We start from the raw sequence: 25,067 nt of genomic DNA, 5'->3' as shown, positions 1-25,067 counted from the left end.
TAATCTCTGTCTCAAGATCCTTTTTAAAAATTAAGACAACATTCATGTGTTCCAGGATTAAAATGTAGACATATCTTTTAGGGGACTATCATTCAACCTAGTACAAGTATTTTTATATGCAACACTAATTTCTCCTTTTTGAGAAAGACATGGACTTCCTAGGTCACTTCCTTTCCTTTTTTTTTTTTTTTTTAATTTTGTCTGTAAAGGATTCATTTAGATAGTGATGAAAACAGTAAACTGATTATGATGGCCTATATTTCACAACTTACAATACTGCAACAGGAAAAAAGCTTTTCTTCATAACAAGGAAGTGTTATTTAAAATAAGAATATTATTCTTATTAACATACCTTACAAAACTCTCAGGCAGAAATATATTACTTTGAAAATGCTTTAAGAATTATGTATGGGGTCATTGGAATAGTCATGATGCATATTTGCATAGAAAAACAGAAAAATACATCATGACTTTTCTGATGACTCAATATTAAAATCTTATGTACAAATATTGTAACTACAGTGTACATACGCTATAATGACTTTTCTGATGACTCAATATTAAAGTCTTATGTACAAATATTGTAACTACAGTGTACATACACTATAACTCCAAGCAGTTGCATTTCAACAGATAAGTAATAAATAATTTTAAGTAAATAAATAAGTATTATGGCATCAGGAATTAAAATTAAAATTTTATCAGTTAAGAGAGTGAAAAGGAGTGGTTAAGGAGAGGTGAAAAAGAGAGTTAAGGAGAGATGAAAATTAATTCCCTCTGAGTTGGTGCCACATTTATTAGTACTTTTTGATGTACTTTTTAAGTATCTGCAGAATTTATGTAACTTAGATTATATCTTAAATAGTTTTTGCAGTTCATAGAAATGTTTTTTTTTTTCAGAAGAATTTGAACACTTTTTCCAAGATATTTATGCCACTAGAATATCACAAAGATTATTTTGGTAAAGCTTTAATGAACATAATTTTAAAAACGTATTTGTGTAAATGTGCCCTGCTGACTTTCAAGAGCATTGAGTGCATCTTCAGGAAATTTCTGGCCACTTGCAGACTAAGGCTAGTGAAATAAGGAATTTCATTGTACCAAAAGAAAGTTGTATGATTTAGGTATAATTTTTATTGCTATTACTCTTGTTACCATGGATACATTACCATAATAAATTTTTACTATTTTGTTTTAGGGTTTGTGCGCTCACCAGAGAAAGACAGTGAAAGGGAAAGTGAGAAATCATCCCTTAGGAGGGATGGTCATGCCACAATCCTTTCACTATTTTCCTCCTGAGATCTTGGGCATGCACGCATGCATGCCGTGTAAGTGTCAAGTCACCAGCTCTGGGACTTGAACTGTGATTGGCCAAGTTGGAGTCCAGTGACGTAATCACTATACCATCTGCTGGCCTCACCGTTTATATTTTTAATAAATTATAACAAACTGGCAGGTCGCAGAGGAAAAAAATAAGGTAGAATTTCAAAGTAAGTATTTATTAATAGTCTCAAGACTTTTAGACTTAAGATATGTACATAAATAGAAACTCTTATATTAGTACAACCATAATTAGTATGTTCATGTAGTTGTTATAAGATTTTTTAGTGAAATTTCAGTTCTGGTTTTATTTCTGTCTCAATTATGTGTTTAAAGTTTAAAACTTTGTTGAAAGTCTATTTAACATTAAAACTATCATTTTTTTTCCAAATCTGTGCTTTTTATAATTATAAATTGGAATTCAGTTTATCATTACAAATTTCAAATTTGCATTTTCTTTCTAAGTGCTGGTCAAGACATCCAAGGAACAAGTGTGATTGCAAATCTTCCATTTTTGATGCGACAGAATCCTGCTGAGACACTTCGGAGGGTCTTGCCAAAAGTCAGAGTAAGTTTGTATGACATAAGATTTGAATTTCCCGTTTCCTCTCTTGGTACCATGTTGTCATTGTTGGGAGAAAATTTTGAAGCTTAAGTGACCGATCTTTTGTACTGAATACCTGAATGGGGGAAGTATTATTATATATGCTTTGAATTGTGATGAGAATATTTAGGGGGGCCATCAGGTGGCATGGTGGTTAAGGGCACTGGACTTCTACATGGCTGACCGTGGTTTGAGTCCCAGACCTGGCAGCTTGCTTTCTCATTTTCTCTTCTTTCTCTCTGGTCACATTAAAAAATAATAACAAATGGAATTAAATAAATAAATAAATACTTTTTTTTAAAAGAAAATATTTAGGGAAATTAGCCAATAGAAATGCAGAAGTTCAGAGCTTAAGTTGTAAAGATTTTTTTTAGTCATTCTCTCAGTAGAGACATTTAAATAAAGTAGCTTTTCAGTAGCTCAAAACAAAATCTTAATTTTTAAAAATCACGTTTTATTTGGTCCTCTGTTGACTAAAATCTGTGTTAGCACATTAATCTATATTTCTGCAACATCACTAATATAGTTTAACTAATATTCCTAAGAAAGACCCTGTGGTGATTTCTAAAGATTCATCAAGTAAGCATTCAATTATAGTTACCACAATTTTTATTTTATATTTATTTTATTGCTTCCTAAATTCCTTCAGAGTTAACTTTCCTTTTGTGATAAAAAATGTTTGAATTACTATCATATTCTTTCTTCTGATTAATCAATTTTAATTGATTATATATTGTATTGAATGGTATTAATTAGTGTTTATTGTTTATTTACATCTGTGAACAAAGTGCTATCCTTTACATGAACTTGAATGAGCTAAACACCACCTTTATGTCTCCAGGAGCTTCATTATTGATGGGGTCATGGAGGTTTCATAATAAATTGTGTTTGCTAATAGTTTTGTATTTGTTTTGATTTTTCTTTTGGTTATAAAATTTCCATAATTTTTATTATGTATTTAAAGTACTGTATTTATTAGTGTGTCCTCGAGTGTTATTTTTAGACATATGTAGCATGGTTCTAGTTGTCGTGTTTTAGATCAGGGATGTAGCATGTTATTTTCCCAGGATGCTCACTTTTTGTCCATACAATATTAATTTATTTGAGAGTAATAATATTTAAGACTTTCAATGTGAATTGAAATGATGTTTATTTTGGCATTGTATGTGATTTAAAAGTGAATCAAGCTTCTTTTGTATTGATTTTTCTCAGAATCATGCCATAATTTCAAAGGAATGAAACATATACAGACCAGGTTTATCTTCACACTCAGTTTCACTTATATTAACTGACTTAAGCTTGTTAGCATGATACTGAAGTGTTAGTTAAACTACATAGCAAAGAAAAGGTGCTTAGGTCCTCTTGACTACAGAATTAATGTAAGTGGATGAAACACTAAGTAGATTTAAAGCTACAAATATTAAGCATGCTTATACTTTGTGTTAAGCCAGCTAGATGTTGTCTGCAGAGAGCATTGCATGTACAAAGTTTCATAAAACAAGAATGAAAGATGAAAACTAGAGTGAAGTGGCCTTTTGAGGTAATGGCCATTAAGTAACTATTGGAGAGAGAAGGCATGTAAACATCAGGAATAAGTAGTCTAGGTAGAGAGAGTAGCCCAGATAGCCTAAAGTGAAAGGGGTTGGTGGAACTGAGAGAGGCACATGTGGGTGGAATCTAGTGGATGTGGCTGAGATGTGACTTGAAAAGAGGTTATAGAAATGGTCAGTGATAGAGTATGCAAGAGTTGGTTTTCATTCCTAAGGCCATGGAACAGCCATTGAAGACTTTAAACAGGACAGTGACAAAATTCCATTTACATTTTACCATGATTCATTTTGATTATTGTCTGGAGTATGGATTGATGTGGAATGATTAGGAAGCTTCAGTGCTGGCCTTCCTGATATTTGATGGTGGCTTGGATTAGGACAACAAATGAGCACAGTAGAGAGCAGCGGATATATCTAAGACACATTTGTGGAGGTGGAATGAAAGAACTCCTATGACTTGAATTTGAGAAAGAAGTGAGGGATGACTTCTAGATTTCTGGATTTAGCATCTTTATGGTTCGGTTGAATTTCAGTATTTTAGTTGATAGTCTGCTAAATTCATACAGAAAAATAATTCGAGTACTTACTATTATGTGTCTTCTCTAGATGGTTTACTTCTAGAGAGTTTAAAGATATGAACAGTACATACTTCCTGAAAGAAGTTAATCATTCCCAGGTTTCTTACTACTATTATAACAATAGTATAAGCAGCTTTTAGAGCTCACTCTTTGCTGAGTCTTTTTCTTGAAGCACATAAGATAAAGTGGTGTTGGAGATTTTGCTGGCCTTATATATTATAACATTTTACCACTGCTATTTTTCATTGTATCACATTTGCATTTCATCTTTATAATAATGCATTAACTAAAAAGTAGTTTTAAAAAATAGGCTGGTACTTTCACTATTTTAGAGAAAAAGGAATTTTTAAAAAGTAAAATGGTAGAAAAAGGATTAGAATTGAACTAATCCATGGTATTTTCATAATTTCTGAAACACATCTAAAATGGGTAGTGCATCGTAGTGCAATTAGGTCACTCATCTCAGGATTAAATTTATGTAAGACTATAATAGAAAGGAAATATTTTCACTTCCAATTTAAATTTTCTAAATGTAGAGACACTTGTAAATATAGTTGTTATACTATAGTCATACTATGCAATTTAACCCTAGGGTATCTCTTGAAAAAGAAAGAAGTTTGTTCTTTAATCTTTATTATTTTATTTTTTCCCACAATATATTAAATTGAAATCTTGTGTGTTAGATTTTAATATTTGATTTTAACTTCTGGTTATCTTGATTTGAAAGAATTGGATTGTCAGGACCAGCAGTTAGCATAATGGCTATGTCGTTGGACTCCCATGTAGTTGATCACAGTTTGAGTCCCTGACCTGGTGGCTTAAACTCATGCTGGGTGCATGTGCATGCGTGCCCAAGATCCCGAGAGGAGAAAGGAGAAGGGATTGCAGTGTGGCCATCCCCCCCCCCGGGACGGGGACCCCCCGGGGGTAGTTGATCACAGTTTGAGTCCCTGACCTGGTGGCTTAAACTCATGCTGGGTGCATGTGCATGCGTGCCCAAGATCCCGAGAGGAGAAAGGAGAAGGGATTGCAGTGTGGCCATCCCCCCCCCCGGGGTGGGGGTGGGGGTGATTTCTCGCTTTCTGTCTCTCTGTTGCTCTCTGTCTTTCTGGTGAGTGCATGCGCCCTATAGCAAAAACCTCTCAAAAAAAAAAAAAAAAAGATTTGGATTGTCAGGATAAATTTCTAGAATACTGCAGTTCTTGTGTCAGCTGGTGGTGTGGTGTTTAAGGTAGCAGAATCTCACGTGGGTGACAATGTGGTCTGAGTCCTGCACCTGGAAGCTGGAAAAATACACCGGGCACATGTGCATACATGCCTGGAGACCTGAGGGGAGAAGGGATTGTGGTGTGGCTCTCCCATGGGAAGTGATTTCTCACTCTATCCCCCTAACCCCACAAGTGTACGTACCCTACAGCAAAACTAAAAAACAAAAAACCACAGAAAACTATAGTCCTTTATAAAGTTTAAAACACTAATTCTGTAAGTATACCATGTAGTATAGGTAACTAACTGCCGGAGACCTGCTCCAGCCTGGGTGGGTTGAGACTCTATGGAAAGCGATGCAGGCGAGAAGAAATTCAGGCAGAGATCTCTATGCTATTTAGCATGTTCTCAACTGAATACAGTCAGGGCAAGCTCAAGACTGCAGCGTCTGTGGCTAGGAGACATATATTTTTTATTGAGGGATGTTTACAGGAGTAGGAGGGGTGAGGGGAAATAAAAGATTTTACTCTAAGAAATGAGGTATTCAAAGTATGGGAACAATAATCATAAAACATGATGCACTGTTTTGTTTTATTAGGTGTAATCAGTCACAGTCCTCAGGGCGAGGGAGTCCATTTGTCTGGTGCATTCTCTTCTTAGATCTCGATTACCAGGAAAGGTCTTTTGGATGAGGGGGCTTTCAGGAAGCTTGGTAACTTCAGTCCCAGGCCGGCTTGATAGCTTCAGCCCCAGGCCAGGGCGGCAGTGGATTGCCGGTTACAAAGGCCTAGATAGAAATCTTATCTTGTTAAGTAAAGGCACGATTAATATATACTAAAGTGGAATATCTATATTACAACTAAGGGGGTGATCCTATTGCCCAAATGGGAAAGGAATGTGGTCTTGTAAGCAGCTCAATGACTGACCTAAAGGTTATTATGTACTTGGGACCCTCTATGTGCTGTTCTATACAATGGCTATGGCTCGGGGGAGCTGCAATCTTTCCTTGTCCTGAGATCAAAGGTGACTCATGGTCTTTGTTTAGGGTATCAGTACCTCGTGGATGAGCCCCTAAGCCTCTCCCAGCTACTGAGGTTGTTTCACCAATTTAGTAGCTTTCCATTAATCCAAATCTTTCTAATGCTATCTATGTAATCCCCAGTAGGAGAAGTGAATGCAGCATTCTTTATTGATATTTTCCAGGCAGGTGGGGTGAGTCGCACGGAAATAATTCCCATTCGCCACCGCCTTAGGGGTCCGCATTCTTTCAGGATTATTAGTTGGTTTTATTGTAAAAGTTACAGTAAGGCTGGAGATGTTATTTTACCCTTATGGGGTACTGGGGTACTGTAACGACAGTAAAGTCCATGACAGAGAGATTGAAAGCACAAACCAGTACAACAAACACAGTTGAAACCTTGAGCTTACAGCTGTAGCCTTGCTTGCAGCTCTTCTTAGCCAAACCTTGCTTAGACATGAGAGGCAGCTCTTTATGTTCTGTCTGTGTTGGCTGCATGGCTTCCGCCAACTAACTCCTTTATAATGCAATGTAAAAAAAAGTTTATACCTATTGAGATATTAAATTCATTTCATCTTTTTTTAACTTTTATTTTGGGAACCAAAATATATGTTATAAAATTATATGTTGAAAATATGCAATACTAGGCACAGATTAAAATAACTATAGCGGGAACCAGCAGTTAGCGTAATGGCTATGTCACTGGACTCCCACGTAGTCGACCACGGTTCGCGTCCTGGACCCAGTGGCTTAAAACTCACGCCGGGCGCGTGTGCGTGCGTGCCCAAGATCCCGAGAGGAGAATGGAGGAGAAGGGATTGCGGCGTGACCATCCCCCCTGGGGGGTGATTTCTCGCTTTCTGTCTCTATGTCTCTGTCTGGCGAGCGCACGCGCCCTACAGTGAAAATCTCTCCAAAAAAAAGAAAAAAAAGAAAAGAAAATAACTATAGCAAATATTTATTGAAGTCTTACTATGTGTCAGGCTTTGTCAAATGTTTTACACATTTTTACCTCAGATCTTCATAGCAATTCTGTAATGGTCACTTGATAGAGGAAGCAACAGCTTAGTTAAATAACTTGTCCAAAGTCATAAAGCTAGCAAGTTAGATTTGAGTAGGAAGTTTGTCTCCTGAGTCCTCTCAATTAACCACTATTCCACCTCTTAATTAATTGACCATGATTGTAACAGGTATATACAATCACTTCTCAAGCTTGCCTTCTCTCCTGTCTGGTTACTATAGCAGTCTTCTCACTTGGCTTGTTGCTCCTACTTAGTCTCCTAGAGCCTGCTCACCCAGAGAGATCTTTTAAAAGTCTCAATCACAGTGGGGTCAGCAGGTGGCATGATGATTAGGGTGGCTGGATTCTCAGATGGCCAGCCATGGTTCAAATCCTAGACCTGGTGGCTTGAAAATCACTCTGGGTATGTATGCAAGGATGCCCAAAATCTTGAGAGAGGAGAATGGAGGAGAAGGGATTGTGGTGTGGCCACCCTCCTGGGCATGATTTCTTGCTTTCCCTGTCTCTGTTTCTTTCTGTCTCTCTCATCTTTAGTGAAGGCATGTGACTTATGACATAAACCTTAACAAGAAAAAGAAAAAAAAAAGAACAAGAAAAGTCGCAATCATAGTTGATTGCCCTGTTGCATGAAAATTACTTAAGTAATTACTTAAGTAAGTCAGAATGATGGCCCCCTCCCAAAAGTTATTGAGCCCTAATCTCTGGAAACTGTAAATGTTACCTTATTTCGGAAGGAAGATTCTTTGCTGATGTCATTAAGTTGAGGATCTTGAGATGTGAAGATTATTTAGATGAATTGAGTGTGGCCAAAATGCCATCATATATAATCCTTATAAGAAGAAGGCAAAGGGTGATTTGACACATATATGGAGAAGAAGGCAATGTGAAGATAGAGGTCTCATAATTGGAATTATGTGGCCACAAGTCAAGGGATGACAGCAATGACTAGAAGGTGGAAGAAGCAAAGAATAGAATTACCCTAGAGCCACTGGAGAGAGTGTGGCTTTGCCAACACTTTGATTTTGGTTAAGTATACTGATTTAGGACTTTCAGCTTCCAGAACTGTAAGTGTAAATTTCTGTTGTTTTAAGCCACTCAGTTTGTGTTAACTTGTTACAGCAGCCACAAAAAACTAATGTAAGTACTTTTTCATTTCAGATAGATAAAATCTTCTTACCTATGCTTACATGACCCCATCCAGTTTCCTTCCTCATCACCTATCAGTCTTTAACCTTTACTTCTGTAAGGGCAGAATATTTGTTAGTCTGTTGAATCACTATATTCTCAGAACCTAGAACAGCAAATAATAGACACTTAAAAATTACCTTTAAAATGAGTATCAATTAAACTTGGTATTCTAGGATGGTGTTTCTACGTGAAAGACCAGTGGCATATTAGGCCAATCCACTGATGGCATTCTTGGGTGAGCAGTAAAGAAAGAATGTTAGTGGAATGATATAGCATTGGCTTATGATTCCAGCACAACCTTTTTCTAGGGTGTTGGAGAAGAAAGTAGAGATATGTACCAAGGAATGGATAAAAGAGACACAATTAATCAATATGAAATTTGATTATTTGAAATTAGTGAATGTAGTCTAGCAGTCTTCAGACTGAAAATGTTACTTAGTTTGAATTTATTAATTTTGTATGATTTAATTTTCCTATTCATATGTAGAAATAATATAAAACTCATAAATTTCTCCCAATATGTTATCTATTATAGTATTTTGTATTTACTGAATATGGATAGATTTATGTTTCTTTGTTTTTCAGTTTGGTGTATGGCACATGCACTTGCCTGAGAGAGACAGAGAGAGAGAGAGAGAGAGAGAAGGTGAGAAATCATCCAGAGCCAGGATGGCCATGCCACAATCTCTTCTGCTCCATTCTCCCCTCAGGAATTTGGGCATGCACCCACATGTGCCCAATGTGTTTTTCAAGCCACTAGATCCAGGACTTGAACCGTGTAGTTAGCTATGTGGGATCCAGCCTCCTTAGCCACCATGCCACCAGCTAGCTTGCATATATTGGGTTGTTGGCAAAGTCATAACATGTCTTTCTGTGCAAAAATGTATCATGACTTTTCCAGTGACCTAATAGATAAACATGTTTTTTAAAAAAGATTTTATTTTAAACTTTTTTATAGGAAGTATATTTTTGTAAATGAAGATATTTGTGAGTTAAAATTTTATTTGTTTTTGAAAATCCTAATTTAAATTAAGTGGACAAACATGGCCTGTGGAACAATTTCTGTGGGCCAAACCCTGCTTAATGCTTTGGACATATTCTTTTAAAAATCCTCATAACTCTAAATAATATTCTTACCTTATTTTACTGTTGAGAAAACTAAACTTAAAGATTTAGTGTTTGACTATGAATATTTTGTTGGGAGGTGCCTAAGGAGCATGACATTATATAGTTTATTCTTACAGTTCTCCAAGAAAATGAAATAGTCTTAATTGAAGCAATTAAGTAGCAAAAATAAATAATGCATATTGCTTTCTTTGTTCTGCAGTTCAAAAAATGTACCTGTTTGTCTCATTGTAGATTTTTCTTTTCTGAGTTAAGTTAAAAGTTAAGTTCTGAGAAAAGCAAAAGGATTTTGTGAAAGCAACAGAATTATACATAATAAACAGAACATGATGTTCCAGATCCCCTACAGATCAAAGAAAGCCCACAGTAGGGTATGGCTACACACTTAGAGGCACTCTGATATGAAGGAAGTTAGAAAAATGGAAACAATTCCTATCATGTAATGCTGATGAAAAATAATCAGTGTCAGAATTGACCTCACTAGGGGGTTTTATGGTCAAGAAAGCATAAAATTATATAACTTAGTTTTTGAATTCACTAAGAAAAAAAGAGGTAACTTTAACCAAAGGAATTAGAGTATTAATAGATGATGCAAATTATTCTTTCTTCCATGGTTTCCAGCTCAAAAGTAAAATACATTGATCACAGTACATTTTGAGAATAATGTCTGTGTTGTTTTTTTCTTTTTATATGTACCTATTTGTGTTTATAGACAAAATAGATTGACATTGCTAATTATTTCACAAGAATAATGATTGAAATTCTATGGAAACATTTACTGAATGCACAATTTTTCTGAGCATATGGAAGGAGTTATATAAGCTAATGTTCTGAATGGACCCAAAATTTACCTTTGGTAATTTCTAATGGAGACCAGTATTCTTAGATGTGCTTCTTAGTCATTTTGTCATTTGTTATTTTTACCTTGCCTGTAGTAAACTTCTGGAACTTCTGAAGTTCTTTTAAATGTGTAGTCAAACTTGTAAGAGAGCAAGAAATAGTTCCAAAGCTCAAAAACAAAGCAATAAATTCTACTTCCTCCTTGGATATAGGAAGCTACAAGAAAACATTATGTCAATTCTAACAATAGGTTATTTATAAAATTCATACAATCATAACTTTTCTTGAGCACATCAGAGCTAATCCCAGGGCACTCAGGTGAACTAAATTCAGAACAACCAGCTGCTTTGATGAAAGGTGGGATACACAGATACTATCTTTTGACAGAGAATAGGGGGAAGAGGTGACCACCACAATAGGTGGTTAAAATAAAATCAGCCAAGATTTTAACATTTTTTTAAGAGAGAGATTTTTGTATAGGGCACATGTTCTTGCAGAGAGACAGAAGTGAGAGGTCACCACCCCCCCTTTCCCCGGAGGTGGTCATGCCACAATCCCTTCTCCTCCAGTCTCCTTTTGGGATTTTGGGCATGCATGCACATGTGCCCAGTGTGAGTTTCAAGCCACTGGGTCTGGGACTTGAACCAAGGTTGACTACATGGAAGTCCAGTGATGTAACCATTACGTCATCTGCTGGTCCCTTAGCAGTTTTTTTTTTTTTTTTAAACTGTGGGGTAGCACAGTTGATATTAGTTTAGAGTAATTTGCAGTTCCTGGCACAGAGGAGCTTTGTACTTAGTTGCAAGCTATTTTCCAAGGTCTCCACTGTTTGTTCATGAGAAAGACTGGAGGGCAAGGCAGGAGACTGGAGTGAGTACTTGTTGGTGATGCAGATGTGGTGATCATGTGCAGCTGTTTACAGGCAGGAACCAACTCTGTCCACTTTTTCAGAACCTTCTCTCTTATGAAGCAAAAATCTAAGCTACTGGGAGAGGAGCAGCAAACTTCTCTGTATCTAGGACCCAGGTAAAGATCTGCTGTTTTTGTAGGAGTGGCAGAAGCAAAGCCCATTAACCCCTGAAAGAGAGAGAGGAGACTGTCACTCCTCTAGGATCACACGAAGATAACCATTCCTGGAAAAATGGTGGCAACATAACTCTTTTTACTAGCATTCCTTCAGTGGATTTGAACTTGAACATAGAAATTACCCACACTGAAATACAAAGATTAAAATAGTGGAACAAATAGAAGAGAGTATCTGATGACTTCGAGAAGGTAAAAAGTTATCAAATATGGTATGCAGTTGGAGTCTTAGAAGGAGAAAAGAGAGAAGAGGAAATAACTGTTTAAAGAAATAATGGCCAGGGGACCAGCAGTTAGCATAATGGCTATGTCCCTGGACTCCCATGTAGCCGACTGCGGTTCGAGTCCTGGACCCGGTGGCTTAAACTCACACCGGGCACATGTGTGTGTGTGCCCAAGATCCCGAGAGGAGAATGGAGGAGAAGGGATTGTGGCGTGGCTATCCCCCCCCGGGGGGGGGTGATTTCTTGCTTTCTATCTCTCTGTCTCTCTCTGTCTTTCAGGTGAGCCCATGCACTCTATGGCAAAAACCTCTCCAAAAATAATAAAAAAGAGAAGAAAGAAATAATGGCCAAGATTTTTCTAAAATTATTGAAAGTCAACAAAGCATAGAGCCAAGAAGCTCAGAGGACCTGAAGCAGGATAAATACACACACACACCCTTAAATATATCAGATCAAATTTAATTGAAAAGTAAAAAGTAAGAGACAATCTCAGGGTAAGCCAGACACAAAGGAAACATTAGATACAGAGAAACAGAGATAAGGATTACATAGACTTATGGTCACACTATACAGTCCAGAGGACAATAGTATGTCATATTTAAAAGTGCTGAAAGGAAAAAGCAAATAAAAAGTCAACCAGAAATCTATACCTAGTGAAAATATCTTTTAAGGATGAAGGCAAAACACTTTTTTTTTCTTTTTTAGTTTTTTTCATGGAGTGTGTGCACTCACTGGAGATGAGAGAGACAGAAAGAGGGAATCACTCTGCAGAGAGTCTGGCCATTCCATAGTTCCTTCTCCTCCATTCTTTTCTTGGGATTTTTGGGACTCACACATACATACCTGGAATGATTTTTAAGTTGCCAGATCCAGGACTTGAACTGTGGTCAGACATGTGGGAGTCCAACAACTTAACAACCATGCCACCTGCTGTCCTGTAAAATACCTTTCATGAGAAAATAGAAATTGAAAGAATTCATTGTACCAGATCTATATTACAAAATGATAAAGGAAGTTCTTTAGAGAGAGGTAATATGATATCAGATAAAAAATTTCAATTTATATGAATAAATGAAGAGTAACAGAAATGGTAAAAATTAGGATAAATGTAAAAGAAATAATTACAGTTCTACACAAATTCTTCTAGAAAATTGAGGAGGAAGTAAGACCCCTCACAAGTTATCTTGTGAAGCCCAACATTAAACCGATACCCAAATGGTACACAGCATTACAGCAGAAACTGTTACATATATCCCTCCTGTCCTTAGATGAAAGCATTTTCTAAAAGATAGCAAATCAAATTCAGCAATATATCAAAAGGATAATATATATCATGAACAATTGGGGTTTATGTTAAGAGTCCAGCTGTTTCAAAATTCAAAAACGAATCAATATAAATAATCATGTTAGTAAACTAGAAAAGAAACAACACCATTTAATCATCTCAGTAGATTTAGAAAAAGCATTTGGGAAAATTCAGCAACATTTCTGGAAAAACAAAACAAAAAGCCAAAGCCACACAGCAAACAGAATAGGCAAGAGCTCCCTCTGTGAAAAATCTACAGGTTACGTCTTTTTTAAAATTCAGTTTCTTTTATACATTCAATCACATGTGTCACTTAGCTTGCAAAGTGAATATTCCAATATGTATACATTCTCACCAGTCCAGTTGATAATACTATACACGTTATCTTCAACAGATAATAACAGGTTACATGTTAAAGGTGAGACTGACTGCTTAGCCCTGAAGGTCTGGAAAAAGCCAGGCTATCCATTCTTGCCACTTTTGTGTAACATGTGCTAGGTATTCTAAGTGGTAGAGTAAGACAACAAAAAGAAACGAAAGGTATCTGCAGTGCAGAGAAAGAAGTAAAACTGGTTTGGTTTTTCTTTAATTCTCAGATAATCTTATCCTCTATGTAAGAATCTACTAAAGAAAAACTCTAGAGCTATTAAATGAGTATGGAAAGATTTCAGGATATAAGATAATATAAAAAAAAGCACTTGTATTTCTACATACCATCTGGAAACAATTGGAAATTTTTTTCCCCATGCTATTGTGATAATTTACCATTAAAGTTTGTAATACAGATAAATCTGATAAATTATATGCAAGACTTGTACTGAAAACAACAGAACATTCTTTAGAGGAGCTAATAGGAACCCTAAGTAAATGGAAAAATAAATCATTAGGATTTTTATTTGCCCTAGACCAACACATATTATTTATTTATTTATTTACATTTAATCACAGTGTATAACATTTCATTTTCCAACATAAATACATATTTAATGCAAAATAATAAAAATCCCAGCAAATTAGTTTTTTTTAAAAAACAAGCTAATTCTAAAATTCATTTGAAAATGTGAAAGACCTCGAATAGCCAAAACAACTTTGAACAATAGAAACAAACTTAGAAAACTTACATTATCTGGTTGTAAGACTTAATGCAGAGGTACAGTAATTAAGACTGTATAATATTGGTATAAAGATAGATGAAGAAATGGTGGACATATAGAGTTAAAAAAGAAAAATAACCACACATGCTCTAAAAATTGTCAATTGATTTTTGACACTAGTAGAAAAGCAATCCAATGTAGAGAGGATAATCTTTTTGACAAGTAGTGCTGGTATAATTGGGGGCCTCTCGGGATTTTTAGCATGGACACACACGTGTCCAGTGTGAGGTTCAAGCCACCAGGTCCAGGATTTGAATTGCAGTCAGTCATGTGGGAGTCCAGCAACATAACCATTAAGCCATTTGCTGTCCTGTAAAATACCTTTCATGAGAAAATAGAAATTGAAAGAATTCATTGTACCAGATCTATATTACAAAATGATAAAGGAAGTTCTTTAGAGAGAGGTAATATGATATCAGATAAAAAATTTCAATTTATATGAATAAATGAAGAGTAACAGAAATGGTAAAAATTAGGATAAATGTAAAAGAAATAATTACAGTTCTACACAAATTCTTCTAGAAAATTGAGGAGGAAGTAAGACCCCTCACAAGTTATCTTGTGAAGCCCAACATTAAACCGATACCCAAATGGTACACAGCATTACAGCAGAAACTGTTACATATATCCCTCCTGTCCTTAGATGAAAGCATTTTCTAAAAGATAGCAAATCAAATTCAGCAATATATCAAAAGGATAATATATATCATGAACAATTGGGGTTTATGTTAAGAGTCCAGCTGTTTCAAAATTCAAAAACGAATCAATATAAATAATCATGTTAGTAAACTAGAAAAGAAACAACACCATTTAATCATCTCAGTAGATTTAGAAAAAGCATTTGGGAAAATTCAGCAACATTTCTGGAAAAACAAAACAAAAAGCCAAAGCCACACAGCAAACAGAATAGGCAAGAGCTCCCTCTGTGAAAAATCTACAGGTTACGTCTTTTTTAAAATTCAGTTTCTTTTATACATTCAATCACATGTGTCACTTAGCTTGCAAAGTGAATATTCCAATATGTATACATTCTCACCAGTCCAGTTGATAATACTATACACGTTATCTTCAACAGATAATAACAGGTTACATGTTAAAGGTGAGACTGACTGCTTAGCCCTGAAGGTCTGGAAAAAGCCAGGCTATCCATTCTTGCCACTTTTGTGTAACATGTGCTAGGTATTCTAAGTGGTAGAGTAAGACAACAAAAAGAAACGAAAGGTATCTGCAGTGCAGAGAAAGAAGTAAAACTGGTTTGGTTTTTTTTTAATTCTCAGATAATCTTATCATCTATGTAAGAGTCTACTAAAGAAAAACTCTAGAGCTATTAAATGAGTATGGAAAGATTTCAGGATATAAGATAATATAAAAAAAAGCACTTGTATTTCTACATACCATCTGGAAACAATTGGAAATTTTTTTCCCCATGCTATTGTGATAATTTACCATTAAAGTTTGTAATACAGATAAATCTGATAAATTATATGCAAGACTTGTACTGAAAACAACAGAACATTCTTTAGAGGAGCTAATAGGAACCCTAAGTAAATGGAAAAATAAATCATTAGGATTTTTATTTGCCCTAGACCAACACATATTATTTATTTATTTATTTATTTATTTACATTTAATCACAGTGTATAACATTTCATTTTCCAACATAAATACATATTTAATGCAAAATAATAAAAATCCCAGCAAATTAGTTTTTTTTAAAAAACAAGCTAATTCTAAAATTCATTTGAAAATGTGAAAGACCTCGAATAGCCAAAACAACTTTGAACAATAGAAACAAACTTAGAAAACTTACATTATCTGGTTGTAAGACTTAATGCAGAGGTACAGTAATTAAGACTGTATAATATTGGTATAAAGATAGATGAAGAAATGGTGGACATATAGAGTTAAAAAAGAAAAATAACCACACATGCTCTAAAAATTGTCAATTGATTTTTGACACTAGTAGAAAAGCAATCCAATGTAGAGAGGATAATCTTTTTGACAAGTAGTGCTGGTATAATTGGGGGGAAAAAGTCCATACCTCACACTGTATGCAAAAGTTAACTCAAATAGATTATAGAGCTAAGACTAAAATTGTAAAAACTTCTAGAAAAGAACATAAAGAGAACATCTTTGTGACCTTGAGTTAGGCAAATGTTTTTTAAATATGACAATAAAACCATGATCCATAGAAGAAAAATGTGATAGGTTTGACCTGTTCTTCAGCATATACTTTTAAGAAAATGAAAAGACAAGTCAAAATGAGAGGAAATACTTGTTAATAATGTATCTGATAAAAGTCATGTTCAGAGTATATAAAACCTCTCAAAAATCAACAATAAGAGAGCAACTCAATTTTTAAAAAGATGGGCAAAGAGCCAGTAGATGGCGTGGAGATTAAGGCCCTGGATCCCTCATGACTGACTGTGCTGTTTGAGTCTCAGACCTGGCAGCTAGGTGCATGTGCATGTGTACTCAAAATCCCAAGAGAAGACTGGAGGAGAGGGGACTATGGTGTGGCTATCCCCCTGGGGTATGAATTCTCTCTCCCTTTCTCTCTCTCTTTCTCTGGCAAGTGCACACGCTCAATAACAAAAACTTAAAAAAAAAAAAGACAAAAATTTGGGACACTTCATCGAAGATTTGTAGGTGGCTAATAAGATTAAGAAAAGATATTTAACATCATTAATCTTGAGAAAATTGCAAATAAGTCTACTACACGTCTGTTAGAATATCTGTATCGAAAAGCAATAAACATGACATACCAAGTATTGACAAGTCTGTGAAACCACTCAAACTCTAATACACTGCTGGTGAGAATGTAAAATAGTATAACCACTTCATAAATGACGTAACAGTTTGACAGTTTTTCAAAAGTGTAAACATACATTTTGTTGCCTATAGTATTTTGGCCATTTCACTCTTATTAAGGATTAAGACAAATTGAAGTATATGGTCTTATAAAGTCTTATACATGAATGTTTTTTGCAACTTTATTTGTAAAAGCCAAAACTCCAAACAATCCAAATATTATTGAGTGATGGATAAACAAATTATGATATAGCTATTCAATGGGATAATACCATGTCTATCTGCCTACCACTCTGGACCCAAGACCTGTTGATTTTATGTTGAAATACCTTCTTTCTTTCTGTGACTTATCTTGATGTTTAGATTTTATTTTATAAACAACATGATTGAGTTTTAGTTTTAAATTCAGTCTAATACTCTAGTTAGGACATTTCATCCATTTATATTTAATGTAATGGCATATATTATCTTGCTGTCTTTTTAATTTGGCTAATTGCTTTGTGTCCTCTTTTCTCTCATTTTTTTCCTTGAATTAATTAAATATTTTAATATTGCTTTTTCCCCCTCCTTAGGTTAGTTTGGAAGTTATTAGACTATCGGAAAAGTCATGAAGTATACTTTTTCTATGCAAAAATGTGTCATGACTTTTTTGACAACTCAATCTATATTTCTTAACTTTTCTCTTGTTAGTGACCTTAGACATTACAACAAAGACTTATTGTCAATGTCTAATGTACATTGGTGTTTTTACTGTAGTGGATAATACAATAGCCTCTAATTCTTTAACTCTAGTTTATCCTCTTTTGACCTTTGCATTATTGTTATCAGGTATTTTAAGTATGTATATATTTTAAATCTTACAGATACTATTGTTATTTTATATAATATTTAGATTTGCCCACATATTTATATTTTATTGCCTATAGTATTTCCATTTAGAATTATTTTTCTTCTGTCTAAACTTCTGTGGCACAAATCTTCCTGTGACAAATTCTCACTTTTTATTGGTATGAAAATGTATTTCACATTCATTTTACATAAATGTTTTTTGATTAGCATAGTATTTTACACTGCCTATATGCAGATTTTTTCTTTCTTTTTTTTTTTTTTGGTATATGTAGGATTTCTTGAGTCTGTGGCTTACTTTTTCTTGTCAGATCTGGAAAATTTTTAAGCATTGTTTCTACTCTCTATTCTCTCCTTTAGGACTTCACATATAATTTCCATGTATTTCACCTTCTTTTCTTTTTCATTTTAAGGTTTTAGTCATAGAGTGCATGCCCTTGCTGGAGAGAGTCAGAGAAAGGGGAAGTGAGAAATTATCCCCTGGGGGAATGGCCATGCCACAATCCTTTCTCCCCTACTCTCCTTCTGGGATTTTGGGCATGCATGCATACACACCCAGCATAATTTTCAAGCCACCAGGTCTAGGACTTGAACTGTGATCTGCCATGTGGGAGTCCAGCACCTTAACCTGCTGGCCCCTTTTCTTCCCTTTTCCCCACACTTTTGTTTTTCATTGTGATTCACTTTGATTATATTATCCTAATCCATTTTCTAGTTCACTAATTCATCTTTGTCTAACCTGATTTTGATTTTAAGTATTGTATTTTTCTGGCCTAGGATTTATATTTTGACCATTAAAGAGAATTTGCAACCTCCTTTTCTCATATACATCTTAGAATTCTCTATTGAAATTCTCACATATCGAAATGCTCACATTGTAAGCTAAACAATGCGATTGAATGTATATACAAAAAGAAATAAATTAAATTTAAAAATTCAAAAAAAAAAAGACCTACAAGTAGAATTACCATATGATCCAGCAATTCCACTCCTGGGTATCTACCCAAAGGACAGGAGAGCACTCCATCAGAAATGCACTTGCATATCTATATTCATAGCAGCATTATTCACAATTGCTAAGACATGGAACCAACCCAATGTCCACAAACAGATGAATAGCTTGAAAAATTGTGGCACATTTACTCTGTGGAATACTATTCAGCCATAAAAAATGAGCCCCTGGAATTTGATAGAAATTGGACAAATATGGAAGATATGTTGCTGAGTGAAGCAAGTCAGGCTGTAAAAGAGAGACACAGTATGTCTCCACTTAACATATACCGACTGTCCGCACTCTACCGTAGAAACTGAAAGACTGGAGAACATGAAAGTATTAAAAACAGCAGGTGGAGTGGTGGTTAAAGTGCTGGACTCCCACATGGCTGACCATGGTTCGAGTCCTGGACCTGGTGGCTTGCTTTCTCACTTTCTCTCTCTCTCTGGTCAAATTAAAATAAATGAATGAATGAATAAAATTAAATAATTATTTTTAAAAATTTTAATGGACACTAAAGACAAAGTGGAAAGAAAATGTGAGAGGGGAAGAGTGTAGGAAATTTGGGGGAAAAATGGAGAGGTAAGACACTGTGGGACACAGATAAGGTTTATCTGTTGACGAGGACGTGTATGGTGATCTCAACTGGGCTGGACTGAGGTGTATATCATTCTGGCTAAAGTCTCTTCACAATATAAATGATGTATAGTGATTTAACGTATGAAGAATAATAATAAAATAAAAGTAATAAATATTAAAAAAAGAAGGATCAGGGGGAAAAATCTATGGACTAAAAAATGGAAAATTATCTGTTGATGATAAGGTGTATGGCAATATCTTTGCTTGGACTAACATACAGGATAGTCATGCTGGGAAAATTCATTTTCCATGTTGTAAAGATATCTAGTGATTGAATGTAAAAAAAGAAGTAAGACAAAATATAAAATAAAATAAAATATTCCACATTAAAAAAAATTCTCAATGGTATCTTTCATTGTTTCAAACCAGATATGTATAATAACAGATAATACCAACACCTGGAGCTCTCTTTGGTGTGTTTGTTTTCTGTTGTTTCTGCAGGTCCTCATTTGTGTTATTTTATGTTCTCATGTGTCTGGATATTGATTGTATGCTTGATCTTGTATTTGATAATTACAATTGTAGAAATAGAAGTCTAGGTTATATTTCCTCTAGAAAGGAGCATATCTTGTGGCAATCACTCAGCAACACTAGCAATCAAGTCTCATTTCATCCAGTTTCAGGTGATCAGTGATTTGAAGCTGGGCTACTCTCCCCTACAAAGGCCAGTCTACTTTAGGATTACTCTTACTCTCGTTGCAGAGGGGCTTAACAGAGTGTCTAGAAGGCTGTAAGAGAAGTCACTCATGCTTTCAATCTCTCAGGATGCTCTTCTGGAATCAGTAAATAGCTCAAGGAAAAACAAGCTCAAAATGATATACTTACCTTTTGAGGGGATTTTATTGTCTCCTACTTAGATCATGGATGGGTAATTTTTCATTTCCTTATTAATTGCCATATGCCTTTGTGCAGATAATTTTTTTAAGAGAATTTTTGCTATAGGGTGTGTGCTCTCACTGGAGAAAGAGAGGGACAGAACATGAGAAATCACCCCACGGGGGAGATGGCCATGCTGCAGTCCCTTCTCCATTCTCCTCTTGGGCTTTTGGGCATGCATGCACATGTGCCTGGCATGAGCCTCAAGCCACTGGGTCTCAGACTTGAGCTGTGGTCAACCATGTGGAGAGTCCAGTGCCTTAACCATTACACCCTTTGCTGGTCCTGCAGATAATTTTTTTTTAACTTGCTATAGGGCATGTACATTCACCAAAGAGAGAGAGAAAAGAAGAGAGAGACAGAGGGAAACAGAGAGAAAGCACCCCCAACCAGGGGGATGGCCATACTATAATCCATTCTCTTCCATTCTATTGGGATTTGGGGTATGCATGCACACACACCTGGCATATTTATCAAACTACCAGGTCCAAGACTCAAACTGCACAGTTGGCCATATGGGATCTTGCCACCTTAATCAGCATGACACTAGCTGGCCAGGATTTTTATATTTTGTCTAGCTTTTAAAATGATCTATGTCAAGAGAATTATCAGAATTACTTAGTCTTCCATGACTTAAAGAGGAAGTTCACTTTCTTTTTTTTTTCTTTTAGTTTAATTTCAGAAGGATGTTAACACAGAATGTTTCTCTTTGTATACCTGCATAGGTTCTACATACACATTTATCCTTTCATCATACCCTGCCATCCTTCACATCCACACAGATCATCTGGTTGCTTCCAAAGTTTGTGTTAGTAGTAATTCAGAACCTAAAATTAAATATTCTGCTAAAACACTTGTAATGGATCTCATTATTTAGACTTTGAGTGATTAAACTTTGTATTGTGTTGGGGTAAAGTTATGTGTAAGTAGCAGTTCTACACATTTGGTCTGTATTTTCTCTGTAGGCAATCTCTTCTACATCCATAACTTTGAATGTCATCTGTCTAAATTTACTTATTTATAGATACACCTTTCCAGAGTATCAGATATATATGAACAGCTCCCAGTTTGTAATCTCTGTTTGGATGTTTCAAAGGACTGTCAAGTTCAAAGTTGACCTCATGGTATTTTTCCTGACACTTGAGCTTCTTCCAGTGTCCCCTGTCCTACCCAATGTGCTGAGCTTCTTCCAGTGTCCCCTGTCCTACCCAATGTGCTGAGCTTCTGCCAGTGTCACCTGTCCTGATGTGTACTGTTTATCTACTTGGTTACAAGTCAGGATTTTTATACCATTGGTCCTTTTACTTCCCATTTATACAGTTCTGTTTCTTTTATATCTTAAATATTTTTGAATCCATGTACCTCTCTCTAATCACACTACCTCTACCCTTGTCTAAGCTATTGTGAGAGTTTGCTCTGAGGTAAGTGTAGTAGCTTTTCATGATCCTCACCGTCTGCCTCCCTCACATTCCATCCTACTTCACTTTTTTCCTCAATTTTAACTTTATAGTCAGCTTGGTCATTCAAATCATTTAAAGCTACAGTTTGAATATTCTCTTGCTTAATTTGTCTAAGGCTCTGCATAATTAGGGTTATGTGTTTTACTGCCTCAGCAACTCTTATACAGCATACTGCCTCAGCAACTCTTATTCAGCATAGAGATACTCTCTTAGTTCTTTTTCTTTTTAAGTTTGTTGTTTGTTTAATATAAGAGAAAGAGAGAGAGATCCCTTACAGGGTCTTGCCATGCTGAAATCCTTTCTCTAGTATTCTAGCCAGCCAGAATTGCATATTCTGGTTGACGTGAGATCCAAACCCTGGGCCTTCCTATATGGCTCCAGTACTGTGGAATGGCACCCTACTACCTGTGTCATCACAGCTGGGCCTTCCTTCGTTTCTTTGAATCTGTCTGTTTTTCCTTCCGTCTCAATGCTGAAGATGCTTTCTTTCTTACTTTTCTTGCTTTCATATATTCCTTTATCCCACTCTTTGTCTAGTCTTTCTCTTAACACTGTCAATTGTTTGTCACTTCTAGTGAAGCCCTCTTTTAAAACCCCACAGGAAATGACCTGGTAGGTGCATTCTGGCATCTTGTAGTTCTAATTCTTAGCTCTTATCATAGAAATTAACAGTGCCGTCAGAATGTAAGCTCCAGGAAGGCAGGTGCATCGCTAGTCCCGCTCTTTGCTAGCACTCTAGCACCTAGCACAGTACTTTGGATGTAACTAAATGAACATCTGTTGAATGTTTGAGTGTATATTATTAACAAAGTAGAGAACCTTATTTTTTATTCTTTTCCAGTTTCCCAGAATACTTAGTATGATTCTGATACTTAATAAATGACTGTGAATGAGATTAAAATTATATTATCATCAGAATTAAATTTTCATTGGGCTACCTTAGAGATTAGAATAGAAGATGAAAGCAGGATGACTGACTAGTCAAGAGGTCCTATTTCCACTTGCTTATAGGTATTTGTGAGACTTTCCATTTTTCCCCCTAAGAAAATAATTTATGATTTAAAACATTTAACTAATTAAATATAGCTATAATGGATGATTTGAAATGATTACTTATAGCTATCACATCAGTTAAATAGATATTTCTTTGATAAGTGCATCCTTTTTTGGGTAAAGTTTTAGATTGTTGCTTATTTATGTTTTAAGCCTAAACTAAGAAATCATCCCTGATTGTAATTTACTATTGCAAAAATAACTTAGCAAAGTAGCTTAGCTAAAAGCTCAGTTCAAAAGCATGGTCTTTATTTATTTGTTTGGTGTTCTTGTGATTTTGCTCGGCAAGATATTTCATTGCACATTTACAATAGTTATGAGAGTTGCTATTGGGATTGGCACTTCCTTTATGGAAAGAGATCTTCAGGATATTTTTATGTGTACCTCCTCATGAACCTTGCTAACCACTGAAATACATATTTTAAGAAATGTTAAACACATTCCTTTGTTATTACTGTTTACTGCCTCCACCTTGTTTTTCCTCTGAGATTTTGATTCTGACTGTTCTCAACTAATTCACTGTGCTTTTTATTTTAGTGTGGAATGTGGCAATCAGTAATAAAGAAAAGAATGAAGTGTCATAGTTCATTTTTAATGGTACCTTATATTTGTCATGTTCCAATTAATTTACATTTTATTCTACTTGACTGTTTTTTGATATTATTTTATAGTGAAAAGAAATGTTTTCTGTTATTAATTACTGAAAATCTCCACATTTATGACCCTCAATACCTCAGATACTTTATGTCTTAGCTCTTCAATATTTTAAATGTTTTTATTCTTATTATTTTATTTCAAAATAACCAGTGATATTAATATAAATGATGTAAAAATGCACAAAGATCCTTTGTAATTTCAGAGTTCCTTTACCTTTTACCAGCACCATTCGCAGGAAATGTGTTTTCCAGGTTTGTTCAGTAAGATTAGTTTCAGAATGTGCAAATTCAAAATATTTGCCCATTTGGAATAAACCAATGACTTATTATTCAGTTATTCTCTATGTTATGTACAGTAAAGAGAAATATCTTCTTGATGGGTATAGTGCAGGTTTATATGAGACAGAGCTATTTCCCTCTCTGCAAGGAATTGTTTTATAAAACACGTTTTTGCACTATTCATGCTTTCTGAAAAATGAATTTAAATATTGAATGTCCAATACATTTTTCTTCCTTGAATGGGAATAGTTTTTAAAATTTGGAAATGTACCATTAACTCAGTTATAAAATGTCTCATTTCATTTTTGAGGAATTCGATTTGGGATGCCAGCCATACAATAGTATGTAAGAGGAATGGTAACTGGCATTAAGGCATGCACTTAAGCAATAGAGGAATTTACTTTTCAGTGTCTTCCAAGGTCCAGGAGGATGCACACTTATTTATCCAGAGAGTATGGATCTCACATATGTTTGTCCAGAGGGTGTGACTCTGTGGAGGAGGACTCATATTGGTAAGTATCAAACTTATAGTATTATGTTCTAGAAAAATATATTTAGAAATCAATTGATTTTTAGCAGTGATAAAATCTCTTAGTCTGTGCTGGTTTCTTAACAGTGGACAGTCCCAGATGTTGAAGTCAGCACAACAAGAGAAAAACCCAAATCCTGATAAGACTTGAGGATTTTTCGAAAATTAAATGCAAAATAGTTGGGGCAAATGTTGCTGCGGGAGTCAAGACTAAGTAATACAGTAAGAAGATAAGAAGTTGGAGAGCTTCTCATGTTCTTCTTTTGCATAAAGTTTGCATACGTACAGAAACCAAGACTTTAATGACTTTAAGAGGGGGAAGAATTATATCTCTTGGAACTTAAAACAGCAGTCTCATGTCAACCAGAATGCACATTGTGGCCTTCACAATTTATTATTATATTTCTTTGCAAACTCCTTTCTGTTTCTAAATAAAATCTGTGTCTTCTGCAACCTGTAAGTGATGTATGCTGGCCACATCAAGTCTTTTAAAAGCGTTTTTAAAATTAAAAATTGTTAGTGTGAAAAAAAAAAAGCATTGAGTTTGGAAAGAGTAAAATGGGGGATAAGAGAAGATTGGTTTCAGAGACCAAGTTGTTGCTTCTGCTTCACACCTTAACATTCCTTCTCTTTTTTCTCAGCCATGATCTCTTAAGATATATGATGAAAAAGCTTGTAAAATAATGTTTGTATGTGGTAAAACTCAT

At 35.2% G+C, this 25,067-nt stretch overlaps 1 protein-coding gene across 3 annotated transcripts in view; it reads left to right on the top strand.

Annotated features, from left to right (window-relative positions):
- The window catches only part of PPP4R4 (protein phosphatase 4 regulatory subunit 4), a 128,399-nt gene that overhangs the window by 44,531 nt on the left and 58,801 nt on the right, over nt 1-25,067 (top strand). For 2 of the 3 annotated variants that reach the window (XM_014582905.2, XM_014582904.2), the window contains exon 2: nt 1,786-1,888. In XM_014582905.2, coding sequence (XP_014438391.1) covers nt 1,838-1,888 — 51 coding nt within the window. In that variant the 5' untranslated portion in view covers nt 1,786-1,837. Of the gene's footprint in view, nt 1-1,785; nt 1,889-24,274; nt 24,344-25,067 lie in introns of those variants that run through there. The other variant, XM_027767092.1, reaches the window with a different exon arrangement.

Source organism: Tupaia chinensis, unplaced genomic scaffold (genome assembly GCF_000334495.1).
Source record: "Tupaia chinensis unplaced genomic scaffold, TupChi_1.0 Scaffold143913_1, whole genome shotgun sequence".
NCBI classification, from domain to species: domain Eukaryota; kingdom Metazoa; phylum Chordata; class Mammalia; order Scandentia; family Tupaiidae; genus Tupaia; species Tupaia belangeri.
Note: the sequence above shows the minus strand (reverse complement) of the source record. Positions and strands in the feature narration are given on the sequence as shown.